Here is a 13,304-nt window from a genome sequence, read left to right as displayed (position 1 = left end):
TTCCACTCTGATCCGCAGTGTGCACACTCTGGGGTGTCGAAAACCTACCACCGCATTCGCCAACGGTACTTTTGGCGAGGAATGTACCGCTACGTGCAGAAGTTTGTTCGCTCCTGCATCGATTGTCAGCGCCGTAAAACTTCAACGCACCTGTCGCCGGCATGTCTGCAACCTCTACCTTGCCCTGACCGGCCGTTTGGGCGCGTTGGCATCGATTTGTACGGGCCACTTCCTCTGAAGTCCGCTGGTAACCGCTGGGCCATCGTCGCTGTAGACTACCTCACGCGATACGCTGAAACTGCCGCCCTCCCTGCGGCTACAGCGCGCGATGTGGCCTCCTTCTTGCTCCACCGATTCATGCTGCGTCACGGTCCACCCCAGGAGCTGCTCAGTGATCGAGGCCGTGTCTTCTTGTCGGAAGTCGTCGAAGCCATTCTCAAAGAGTGCAACGTTGTTCACCGCAAAACTACTGCTTACCATCCGCAGACGAATGGCCTCACCGAACGCTTTAACCACACGCTCGGCGACATGCTCTCGATGTACGTCGCCGCCGACCACACAAATTGGGATGCCATTCTAGCCTTCGTTACGTACGCCTACAAACCGCCCCTCAGAGTACTACTGGTTTCTCACCCTTTTTCTTATTGTATGGCAGGCACCCGTCGCACACAATCGACACAATCCTTCCGTACAAGCCGGATAGCTCTGAATGTGCGCCTATTTCTGCCACAGCCAGACTTGCTGAGGAGTGTCGTGAGCTCTCCAAGACCTTCACTACGCATAACCAAGAGCGGCAGAAGAGCATTCGCGGTGACACCACTTCTACGCCCCCGTTCCTCCCTGGAGCGCTCGTTTGGCTCTCTGTCCCTACCACTGCAACTGGCCTCTCTTCCAAACTACTGCCCAAATACGCAGGCCTCTACCGCATCGTCGAACGCACATCCCCGGTCAACTACCTGATCGAACCCATAGAACCATCTTCGGACATGCGCCGTCGAGGGCGCAACATTGTCAACGTGGAGCGCCTGAAGCCCTACCACGACCCCCTCATAGTGACAAGTTGCTAGGTCGCCCGGCGGCTCCCTTTTCGTACCCGGGGTAATTGTAGCGAAGCGATCGAACTTCGTAATGGGTCGTCCTCTCGAACACCTTCTAGTGGGTCGCCCTCTTCGGCTCTTTTCGAAGAGAACGCAACTCGCGCTGAGAGTCGGCCCCGCCTTGACTGTCGCTGTTGAGTATCGTCGCCGCTAATAAACCTGTTTACAATATATATATATATATATATATATATATATATATATATATATATATATATATATATATATATATATATATATATATATATATTGTAATGACGAGAGAAAATAGACAACGCCCGTTCCTGGGCCGCCTGTTCTAGTAGCATGGCTCATACCCACTCTGGGGGATTGGCCAAGAATTCATCTTATGAAACTTTTTTAAGTATTTTGAGTATTGAATGTTGATGCCAATAAAAAGGAATAAATAAATAAATAATACTAATCATAAGAAAAATGTACGCATCAACGAAAGAGTGTTCTTATTCTTTGATTTCGTTGTTCTCTCTTTCGCGCTGGCCGATTGAGCGCGCGTGAGTGCCCGTGTCCCGGTTTCGCATATTGTCATTACAGTCGGCCACGCTGAGACACTGCATGGAGAGCTGCCCAAATTGTCTCTGGCGGGCGGCATTGACTGTGGCGCGGGAGTCGGTCCTGTGTGCGCGGTGACTTGTCTTGCCTAGCTGCTGAACATTCTGGGGGGCGACATTGGCTGTGTCGCGCCGGTCGACCTCGGCCACGCAGCGACGTCATGTCACCTGTCAGTCATGTATCTGGCGACAGGCATTGCCTGGGTCGCGGATAAAGCAGCGCACGCGGCATACCAGCAGGAGGATGCAGGAACAGTGTCCGAGGAAGCAACCGTTAGCACGTTTTCTCGGCGTGTCTTGCTCACGGGCCTAGCGCGCGCCCTTGCAGTAACGACGCTATCTTCCTTACACTCGGCCACGCGGCGGCATTGCATGGCGATCCAGCTGCGGAAATGTTTCTGGTGGGAGGAATTGACTGTTCCTTGCGGGTCTTTGCAGGTCTCGGTCCTTGTGCGACTGTGTTCCATGTTTTTAGTCGCGCTGGTCGCATTAGATTCCTTGGTCGCAACCAGCACACGATGACCGTCGCGCATTCGGGCAGCGACTGCTTTCGAATCTGCGGTAGCTGTTCCGGTGGGCATGATGGCACCTTGATGGTTGCGGTGGGCTTGTCAGGCACTGGAAGATCTGGAACGCGCTGGCGAGCGTGGAGGCCGCATCGCCAACTGCTGGGTCTTGTGGGTGGTATTGTCTGGTGAGGTAGGTTCTGGTGGGGCCGTCGTAGAGTATGAAATATGTGGCGTGGATTCCTGCTCGCGGCCGGCATCCGTGTCGTGCGCGTGGCTTTCCGTGTTCACGATAATAGACAGATTTAGTTGGGCGTCCGCAACAACGTACAGACGCAGCCTGCCAGCCGTTTCCTATGGCAGGCTGCGTCCTAACGTTGTTGCGGACGCTCAACTAAATCTAGGTAATATTTGCGCAGATATTCCCGGGAAACAGATGGACAATCGAGATGCTGCCCTTCACAAGCTCTGTCTGAAAATGAGGGCTCGTTGGCGCAGGGAACAGCTGCACCATAGGGGCGAGCTTGATCTCGAAGTAAGAATGACAATGATCTCGAAGGGAGGGCAGGTGTGTGAACGTCCGAGCTGCGCCGTAGGGGTTGTGTGCCCCATAGCTCCCATTTTCGGTAGAGACTCAGTCGGCAGGGAGGGGGTCACAGGCATGAAAAAGCGGGCGAAAGAGACTCGTCAACTTCGCACACCATTCCGACTAGGATCGCTGCCTGACGCCCTCTCAGCATGCCACGCCTTGGTGGCATCGCGAAGGCGGTCGATAGCAGTAAGCCATTTTTGATGGTCTCACCAATAGTGGTGGGTGCCGAGTGAATTGATGGTCTGAACCAACGCCTCCTCTAGAAAGATGCCTGCGGAGTCGCTGGCTATCCCATTGTAGCCGTCCTGCCTTGAGTTGTGGTCGCTTGTCGAGAGATGGCGCCACGTTCTCCCCTATTCTTTTCAATGGGGCTGACGAGGTGTGACGTCGAGGGGGGTAATGTGCGCACGCGCAAATGTGTGTCGCAAGCGGCCACCGCAAGGATCGCCAGGTACTGCCCTCATTAGAAACGGTGAAGGAGGGAAAGGGTAGGGCAGGTGGTTTTTGGCTCACGCGGCAGGCATCTTTCTAGAGGAGGCGTTGTCTGAACCCACCTAAAGACGTCGTCCTGAAAGCCACGGAACACCGGTACTGCCCGAACAGCTGACGATGGTGAAGCGGCAGGCAAGAACCCGGAGTTCAACCACGTCACGCGGTGGTGTTGACGACAGAGTTCCGTGAGGACACGCAAGAGTTCCGCGCCGTTGTTGGTAGACGCGCCTGACGAGCCATGGGTCCACGGTGTACGTGGTGGTCCCGGCCCTCACAGCGGATGAATCCATGGTCAAGGACGCGTGGACGGCGTCCCTACTCGTGAAGGAGTATCACGGTGACGGTGAAATGGTGCGGAGCCGTCGAGGACGCCTAGACGCCGTCGCTCAACGGTGGTGGCACTGGTGGTAGGTGAGCAGATGCCGAGGAGGGCTGGACGCCGTCCTCAACCCGCGCTTACTGCGGCTGTACGTTGGCGGATGCCATGGACGAAGCAGCCGGGACATAACACTTCGTTTTCTTCGACTGCGCCATTGTAATGACGAGAGAAAAGAGACAATTCCCGATATTGGGCCGGCTGTTCTTATTCTCTGACTTCGTTGTTCGCTCCGTCGCGCTGGCCGACTGAGCGCGCATGAGTGTCCCGGTTTCGCTTTACAACACACACACACACACACACACACACACACACACACACACACACACACACACACACACACACACACACACACACACACACACACACACACACACACACACACACACACACACACACACACACACACACACACACACACACACACACACACACACACACACACACACACACACACACACACACACACACACACACACACACACACACACACACACATATATTGTCAGGGAAGAGACACAGCGACAGCACCCTTGCTGCGGGCCGGCTGTTCTATTCCGCCTCGTCTTTCTCGTCTTCGCCCTAGCCGAGCATGCGCCCGTGCCCGAGCGCCGCTGTCTTCATTACACTCGGCCACGCTGCGAGCACGGTGTCCTGCCCGGTGGTCGTTTCCTAGCTGGTGAAAACATTCAGGGGTCCTGGGCACTGAACCATCATAGGTAGCACTATGCTTCTGGCGGGCGGCATTGGCTGTGTCGCGGCAGTCGTCCGCGGCCACGCTGCGACTTTCCTTGGAAACCTGCCTCATTTCCCTCTTGTGGACGTAATTGGCCGCTTCGTTGTAGTCGTAGTTCCTGGTCATGATTATACTTGGCATGAAAGTTCTTCAGCGACGATTCTGGCGGGCGGCCCAGACTATTTCGTCATGGGCGCAGGGCCAACCCAAAGTGCTGAGCTTTGTCCCGTCGCCGTTCTGAAAATAGCAGAACGTGCGGAACTGCTGAAGGCTCAAGATCTGCAAATTGCGGTAGAGTCGAGTGTCGGATTGTTTGGCGTCGTTTGCCTGCTTCATGGTTGGTCGAGCTCCAGCGAGGTGTACAGCGAGGCTTCTGCGTCAATGAGTGCGTGATTTCTCTATATGAGCTGCGACGCAGCTCATGGTATTGCAGCATTGTCGCTGTAGTGCTCTTTGAGGTGGTCGAGCTGGCATGTCTTGTCGGGGCAGGTCGCCCCGTCAAGTCATCGATGACTGTCGCCTCAACCAGGATAGGCACCTCAATTTCTTCGAAGGAGACATCGTGCAGGAAATGATGAGCATCGACGCGCTCGTCCTATAACTGCGGCGTTTCGACATATGGCTCAGACTGGTCAGGGCCGATCTCGTTGGCATCACTCGACAGGCCTACTTTGTGGAGTGGTACAGCGTATGCCGTGCTGATACAGTCATGCGTAGACTGGTGGGGATCGTGGATTCGTGGTTCGTCCGGCACGACAGGGGCCAACGCCTCCATATGCCCAAGTGCCGTCGAGCTTGGAGGTGGCCTCGCCAACTGCTCTGGCTTGAGGATGGTGTTGTAGTCTATCGTGGGGCTGGACAGCACTGATGAACCATCGACGTGTCGCCCCAACTGAGCTCCCTGTCCGAGAACGGGCACGTTGTTTACCACGGGCACAGCTGCACCGTGGCCTTCACGATCTCGGTCACCGAAGGAGGGCAGGGTGGGAGCCCGAGCTGCGCCGTCGGGATTATGCGTCTCACAGCTCCCATCCGCGGTAGACAGTGGGTCGGTAGGGAGGGGGTCGCAGGCATGAAAAGTGGGCGGAAGAGACTCACAACGCCTGATCGCTGGCTGGTGGTTCTTATTCTGCCCGACGTCTTTCTCTTTATCGTCACATGACAACATATATGTACACAAACACACACACACACACACACACACACAGATATATGTGTATATATATATATATATATATATATATATATATATATAGTCACGCGTGGTCGTAACGTCGACGAATACCGCAGGCGAGGTGTCCAAGATGAAACTCTTTATTTGGCCCAAATTGTGGCCGAAAAACGAAACGTTAATTTCCAGCAATACACACAGTATGCACTGATACCGGTGAACAGATCGTCGACCGTCGATCAACTGACAAGCGGTCAAGCGCGTCGGCTTTTATACAGGCGCTATGGAACTTTTCAGCGATATCGCTAGTGGCGGCGTTATCTCTCGACAAAGCTGGAACATTAGCGTGCGGCGCGCAATCTTAACAAAACGATCTACTACAATCGCGAAGCTCCTCGAACACTGCTTCGCGGACAGCGTCGAGCGTTGATAACCGTCCTGGCTGGTCAAACCCGAATGCATCAAAATAAACCAAGGAATGGGCGTGGAAATATATATATATATATATATATATATATATATATATATATATATATATATATATATATATATATATATATATATATATATATATATATATATATATATATATATATATATATAGTTACGGGGCGCATTCCTCGCCGAAATCCGTTGGGCGTTAGTGCCTGGATCTTAGCGTAGTTACGTGTTTCTATAATGCCGACTACATTCTTCTCGGTTTTCCACAGTAAAGTGGTCCGCATTAGTGGAAAATACGTTCGTCCAGCTCTTCAGAGCGTCTCTTAGAGTGACGTGCTAGTGTGCATTACTGGCTCGTGAAAGCGTCGCGCCCACTGCGCCTCTCTGGGCTCGTCGTGCCTCTTTTCTTTCTCTGCCTTGCACTGTGGTACATCCTTCTAACGCCACTTTGACTTCAATTTTATAACTTTTACGAAATCGCTATGTGGAAAGCACTCTACTGCTTCGTGAAGTATTATATTTTTTGTCTTCGTTGTCCTGATTTGAAGTGCTCTGTCATGCCCTCTATTTACTCTCTAGGTTCACGACGTCGAGTTTGCACCAAGTATCGATGTGGTTATCAGTGAGACCCTGCCTGCCCTGGAAAGCCTTCGGCAGGCCGGAATAATTCGCTGCATCGGCGTCACTGGCTACCCGCTGCACACGTTGAAGTGAGTAGCTGGAATAGCTTGTGCCGCCTCAGGTATCAAGCATTAACAGAAGTTCATGCGCATTCTTTCAGAATAACAAGAGCATATTTGTTCTACTGATTTCTCACATCTCCCTAGACTGATTCTATCAAGTTTGCAAGGGCAGCTAAGCTTAGCGTTATAAATACGATACGCAACATGAAACTAAGAGGTTGCGTAACACTTACGAAAGCGCGCGAATCAAACGCAGCCTTACAAGTCAAGCGTATTCTAAAGCCTTGCGTGGGACTAAGAGCGATAGAAGCCGTATCAATGACACAAGAACGCCTTTATCACCAATATTTGTTAGCTGGCTCGGTCTCTAATTTTTGTCCCAGATGTCCCACTCACGTACTTGAGCCGCTTCTGCCATGGTTGTTGATCATCTCAGTTATATAGTATACCGAAGTTGTTGAGAAGATAGAGGCAATCATATTGTTACGTGGTCGTGACGTTGAAGAAGGCGGCTTCAAGACGAAGCTTTATTTGGGTGAACTTCAGCCCGGAAAATGAAAGGTAACGGTACAAGCGATACACGCTGTACTACACTCATAGAAACGAACAGAGTATCGGCCGTCGCTTAATCTGCTCTGCAGTAAGGCGCGTGGGTGAAACCCGAATGCATAAAAATGAAGCACGAAACGTGTATGGCAACGCTCCCCCCCCCCCCCCCCCTCTGAAAAAGCAACGCCCCGACGTTTAAAACAGAACATGGAATGCAGTAGAGTACGCGTTTGGGCTGGTTGGTTCATGATTACGGGTGAAAAACAGCGCTAAAGAGACGGGACAAGAAAGGACACCGTGGTCCCGTGTCCTTTCTTGTTCCGTCTTTTTAGCGCTGTTTTCACTCGTAGAACATAGAAGGTAAAGAATGCACGCAGCACGAAAGAACAACAATAAAGCAAGCAACAACCAGAGCCTAAGGCCCCTCAATACGCATGAACCAGCTTGAAGCACACGACATGGAAGACTTCAGGTCGTGCGCTGCGCCGCTGATAATTCGTGATGCCGTCCGGAACGACCTCGTGGTCCAGAGGCCCGAGACGTCCAAGTACCTATAAGGGCCAAAGTACGGCGAAGAAGCTTCTGGTTAATGGCTCATTCACACTGAGGAATCCGCCGGCCACAGCGACCGGAATTCTCGTGCCGCCGAAATTCCGCAGTTCACACTACTTACCAACCACACCGCCGAAATTTGGGCGCCTAGTTGTCATAGTTCCTTCGCGCGAAGGAACGCTGGCATCGACGCGCTCTGCGTTGTGTTCGCGTTTCGTTGTGGCGAAGCGCATAAACAGGAGCAGGGTCGTCGAACTGCTGGGCCATCTGGAAAGCAACTTTCTGGGGATGTCTGACGAGGAGAAACATGCATTCGCCGAACAAGAAACGATGCAAGCAGTTGTGGTTGGTTCGTTCTGATTTGCAAGACGCGAGAAGCTTGGTTCTCGCTGCCGCCGAAGCGGATTTCGCGCGCTCTCGCCGCCGAATGTCTCAGTGTGAACGAGCCATCAGTGTGAACGCGCCATAAGTTCACGTCGGCGTATCGGAGTCCAGACCCACACACGGTCACGTGGTTGTTATTCCATGTGGCTTCGCCGAAGATTATAGTGACGGCTGTCGATCCTCTGCTGGCTGTTGATACGCAGGCGGGCGAGCTGTCTAGCTTCGGCACGCTGCAAATAAGCGGCAACGTCGAGATTGTCTTCGTCGGTGGCAGCTGTCAGCATTGCATCAAGTGCTGCTGCCACGCTCCTTCCGGAGACCAACTTGTATAGCGTCATCATTGCCGTTTTCTGTGCGGCCGTATTGTATGCGGAGGTCACGTACGGATGGATGACATCCCACGTCTTGTGCTCGACGTCGACGTACATATCCAGCATTTCGGCGGCGGTCTTGCTTAGACGCTCGGTGAGGCAATTGCTCTATGAGTGATAGGTGGTGGTCGGGCGGTGGCTTGCCTGGCTGTATCTCAAGATCGCCTGAATTATGTCCGCAGTAAAGGCCGTACCTCTGTCGGTGATGAAGACCTCTGGGGCGCCATGACGCAGGGCGATGTTCTCTGCGAGGAACTTGGCTACCTCGACGGCACTTCCTTTGCGCAGAGCCCTCGTTTTGGCGCAGCGGGTGAGGTAGTCAGTAGCTACGACGATCCATTTATTTCCGCAAGTCGACGTAGGAAACGGCCCCAGTACGTCCATACTAGTTTGTTGAAACGATCGGCGAGGTGCTTCGATCGCTGAAGAAAGCCTGCTGCTCTTGTCAGCGGTGTATTGCGTCGCCGACAGTCTCGGCATGTCCTTACGTAAAAAGCGACGTCTGTGACAAGGCGCCGCCAGTAGTGCTTTCCTTCTATTTTTGCTAGCGTGCGGCAAACACCGAGTTGTCCAGCCGTCGGGTGCTTGTGCCACGCTTCCATAATCTCTGCACGTAATGCTGAAGGTACTACGAGAAGTTATTTGGCCCTAAGTGGCGAGAAGTTCTTTAGAAAAAAACAGCGCTAATCCTCGCTTGAATACCTTCGGAATAACGTTGGTCTTGCCCTCGAGCTATTCCACAAGGCTCCTAAGTTCCCGGACGGCTCGCTGTGGTTCAGTGAAGTTGCCTGGTCGTCCTGCGGCGGCTGGTGGAAGGGCGCGCGAGACAACCAGTCGGCGTCACAGTTATTTCGTCCTGACATGTAAACGATGGCAATGTCGCATTCTTGAAGTCTCAGACACCACCGCGTGAGGCGATCTGGAAGGTCCTTCAAGTTAGCTAGCCAACACAAGGCGTGGTGGTTGCTCACAACTTTGAGTACCTGCCGTAGAGGTAGGGGTGAAACTTTGACGTAGCACAGATGATGGCAAGGCACCCCTTTTCTGTTTTGGAATAGTTGGCTTCCGCCTTGGATAGTGACCGGTTAGCGTAACTGATGACACTTTCCAGTTCCTCAGTTATCTGCCCAAGGACGACGTCGAGTTCCATGCTGCTTGCGTCGGTGTGGACTTCCGTATCGGTGTATTCGTCGAAACGCGCAAGAATCAGAGGCGTTCATGATGAAACAAGCGGAATATACACGGAGACTTAGAAAGGACACAGGACGGAGCGCTTACTAGCAACCGAAATATTTTATTTCGGAAAAACATTCTTCTATATGCATGACATGAATAAACGTCATCACAAACCACCCTTATTATCACAAACAGCCTGAATCAACGAAAGACCGTCATGATAACCGATGGTATACAGCAGGTAAGCACGTGTTAAACAAAAAAAATACAAGTAAAGAAATGCACTGATTCATGTAACGTCCAAAAAAGCAAATTCAGTATCTGTTAGCAGAACAGATCTGTTAGCCTGGCTGACGCGCCTATCGCCATATTGTGCAGCATTTGAATAGACACAGGGTCTCTCCGCTGAGCAGCACAGTCTTACTGCTGACCGCCTTGAAGTTCCTGACAACGTCCACGTACAATTTGATATTGCATGATGCACTGGTCGTAAGGGCTTCTCGCCGCACCTAATAAGATTTTTTTGCATCCAGACTCCTACAGAAACGTAAAATGGTTGTTTTACAAATCAGAAATATTTGCAAACTTGAGTCTCGCGATATGCCGTTTATTTATTTATTTATTTATTTATTTATTTAAATACTCTCAATGCCATTTGCGGCGTTACAGAGAGGAGTGGTTACAAGTTAGAGATGGCAGTCTTGAATGATGCATGATCAGGGTTGCTGGCGATGGAGGCAGGAAGGTGGTTCCATTCGGATGAAGTCTTCGGCACGTAGGAGTGGAAGTATATATTGGATACTTTATTCGTGTCCGACACTGGATACTTTATTCGTGTCCGACACTGTAAACCTTGTCATACCCATAAGGGTGTTTCTATCACTGAAACAACCTTCTTACACCCTTATTTCTAGCATTTTTTTTCAAATGGTGTAAATACGACACAAGCGCCCCTTTGCAAACCCTTATTTCAAATAAGGGCGCATGAAAGGCACCAGGGGCGTAGACAGGGGGGGTTGCGGGGGTTCAACCCCCCCCCCCCCCCCCGAAATTTTTCAGTTTTGCTTGCGTATATATACACGCAGACATACAAACGCACGCACGAATATACATAAAGTATGGTTGAACCCCCCCTCCCGAAAAAAATTTCTGGCTACGCCCCTGAAAGGCACATTTTCATATATACTGCCCTTATAACTGGTAGGGTGTGGGGTGTTTCTTGAGATGTCCCGCCTATATGTTTTTGGAAAAAGTTTCGGTATGTGACCCTGGCGATTGCTTTAAGCAGTTAAGCCTCAGTTACAACTTACAGCTGCGAGCAGCGACATTCCGTGTTTTTCTCTCGATTCTGACCGTTGTGCGCACACACCCACTGCTAGAACATTTTACGATATAGCATGCATGCACGAAGGTATTTTCCCAGAGTGGGTGGTGAATGACAGCTATAGTTCTCCCCTGGAAGAACTTGTTATGGAATTTGCTTTATAGTGCTTCAGAAGGAAGGGCGGAATGGGGGCGGGGAGGGGGAGACTGCTTTACTAGTATTTTTGGAAGGGACGCGCCGCAGTGGTCTAGTGGTTATAGTGCTCGACTGCTGACCCGCATGCCCTGGGATCGAATTCCTGCCGCGGCGGCCGCATTTTCGGTGGAGGCGAAAATGCTTGAGGCCCGTGTACTTGGATTTAGGTGCACGTTAAACAACCCCAGGTGGTTCAAATTACCGGAGCCCTCCACTACGGCGTCTCTCATAATCTTATCGTGGTTTTGGGACGTTAAAGCCCAACAATTAGTATTATTATATATGTCTGAAAGCTTGTTGGGGTGTATGTTTGCTTAAACGCCCCATTCCACTTTTGCCGTAAGGGTGTAGTTTTCATATGACACCATCGAAAATTGATGCATAAAGAGTGCAAGTCTGTGAAGTACGCCCATGAAGAGGGTGTAATCCTGCTTGTTACGCCCTCTCCATGGGGTGTATGGGTGTGAGTTATGGACACCAAAAAATACACCTATATAGGTGTAATGTGGTTTACAGTGGAGGAATTATGGTGAAACAGTTATCGATGTCCACCGTCCTTTTGTAAGTGCGGTATGCCGTCAACTTTGTTGTTTTCTTACTGCATATCGCAGCAGTGCGGCGCCGGATGTTCTCTATTTTCTTTTGCTAGAACTGCCTGAATAATGAACAATGAAACGCATCTAGGTTAGGCCTCCATCCATGCCAAAGCTGACAAGCCTGTTAATTTTACCGTTAAAACAATTACAAAGAACAAGCTGAAACATAATGCCACACAACGTAAAAGTTAATTATCTAACATTCCCCTACATTTATTACCACAATCGTTGTGACAAGACATCTTCATTCAACAATAATAATTTAACAGAAAAATGGACAGAATTTCGCTGAAGCTTCTTGCCTTAAACATCGCACCAAAAATGCCCATCGTCAGGACGAGGCAATTAGTTAAACAGTGCTTAGAGTGCATTCTCGCGTTGTCTCTTCTTGTGTAAATGAGCACGTTTAGAAATGCAAGGCAATTTTTTTCTTCTTTGCGGCGGACAATATAATAGCTCCATTTTATTGGAGAGAAAGAGTGCGCGAGACATATGCGATGTGAAATGTGGTCAGCCGGAAGATACGCAACCTCCTACATCACGCGGATATAATGGGCAAATTATAAAATGTCTATTATAGGATTACCTCCTTATTATGCTACCCTTTGATAACGATACATTAGAAATTAGAATAACTCATAACGATACATTAGAATAACTTATCGAGTTATTCTGTATTGCCAAAAATACTTCGGTGAATGCAAAACAATGGTATTAAAACTTTTTGCACGGGATTTCTGCCTCGGTAATATGGTACTAGTCTGAATATGTGTCCAGTTGCTTCGAGTTGTCGATGAATTCGCGCTCGCGCTGCCAATTGCTAGCTTCCTGGTTATCTCAGTTGGTAGAGCGACCGCCCCGGACAGGCGTTAGCCCCAGATTCGAACCCCTGACCAGGACGAATTTTTAGGTGACTAAGAGCCTTCATTTCTGAGAAATCCGTATGGATTTCTCAGAATGAGTGGTTCTCTATTTTTCCTTTCTTATCCCTTCCGCCACCTTGCGGGATTCCGCAGAACTGATTTTCAATATGGTACTAGTCTATATAAATTCTTCCTTCACTCAGGGAGGTGATCGAGCGGAGTGCTGTTCGAGTGGACACTGTTCTCAGCTATTGCCGTGGCACACTCTTCGATGACTCACTGGCGAGCTACTTGCCCTTCTTTCAGGTTGGTTCGCTTGTCCTTACAAAATCAAATTTTTCGTTGCCGATCGTAAGTGTCCTTCTTTTACATGAGAAATTTTTAGGGGCTAGGTTAAGGCAGACATATAAGCTATTTATAAGACTATTTATTTATAAGCTATATATAAGACTATTTTATACCCTGGTTAGGATGTAACAGCCCGCCTAACAGGCAAACAAAGAAACGGCAGAAATTGAGAGCATGATACAGTAAAACCTCTTCAGGCACAAACTATGAGCTACCGTCTGCAAATGTGTCAAATTCGCAGAGCATCGTTCCAGGGCACTCAATATTGCATTCCGAGAAAGAA

The 13,304-nt window shown here is 50.3% G+C and overlaps 1 protein-coding gene across 1 annotated transcript in view; it reads left to right on the top strand.

Moving 5' to 3' along the window:
* LOC119386454 (uncharacterized) overlaps positions 1–13,304 on the top strand; it is a 339,529-nt gene that overhangs the window by 109,080 nt on the left and 217,145 nt on the right. Inside the window, exons 4-5 of the mRNA XM_037653740.1 lie at positions 6,560–6,690; positions 12,877–12,979. Coding sequence (XP_037509668.1) covers positions 6,560–6,690; positions 12,877–12,979 — 234 coding nt within the window. The remainder of the gene's footprint in view (positions 1–6,559; positions 6,691–12,876; positions 12,980–13,304) is intronic.

This window comes from Rhipicephalus sanguineus, chromosome 3 (assembly GCF_013339695.2).
Source record: "Rhipicephalus sanguineus isolate Rsan-2018 chromosome 3, BIME_Rsan_1.4, whole genome shotgun sequence".
Lineage (NCBI taxonomy): Eukaryota > Metazoa > Arthropoda > Arachnida > Ixodida > Ixodidae > Rhipicephalus > Rhipicephalus sanguineus.
This window is presented reverse-complemented; position numbering and strand designations above follow the sequence as displayed.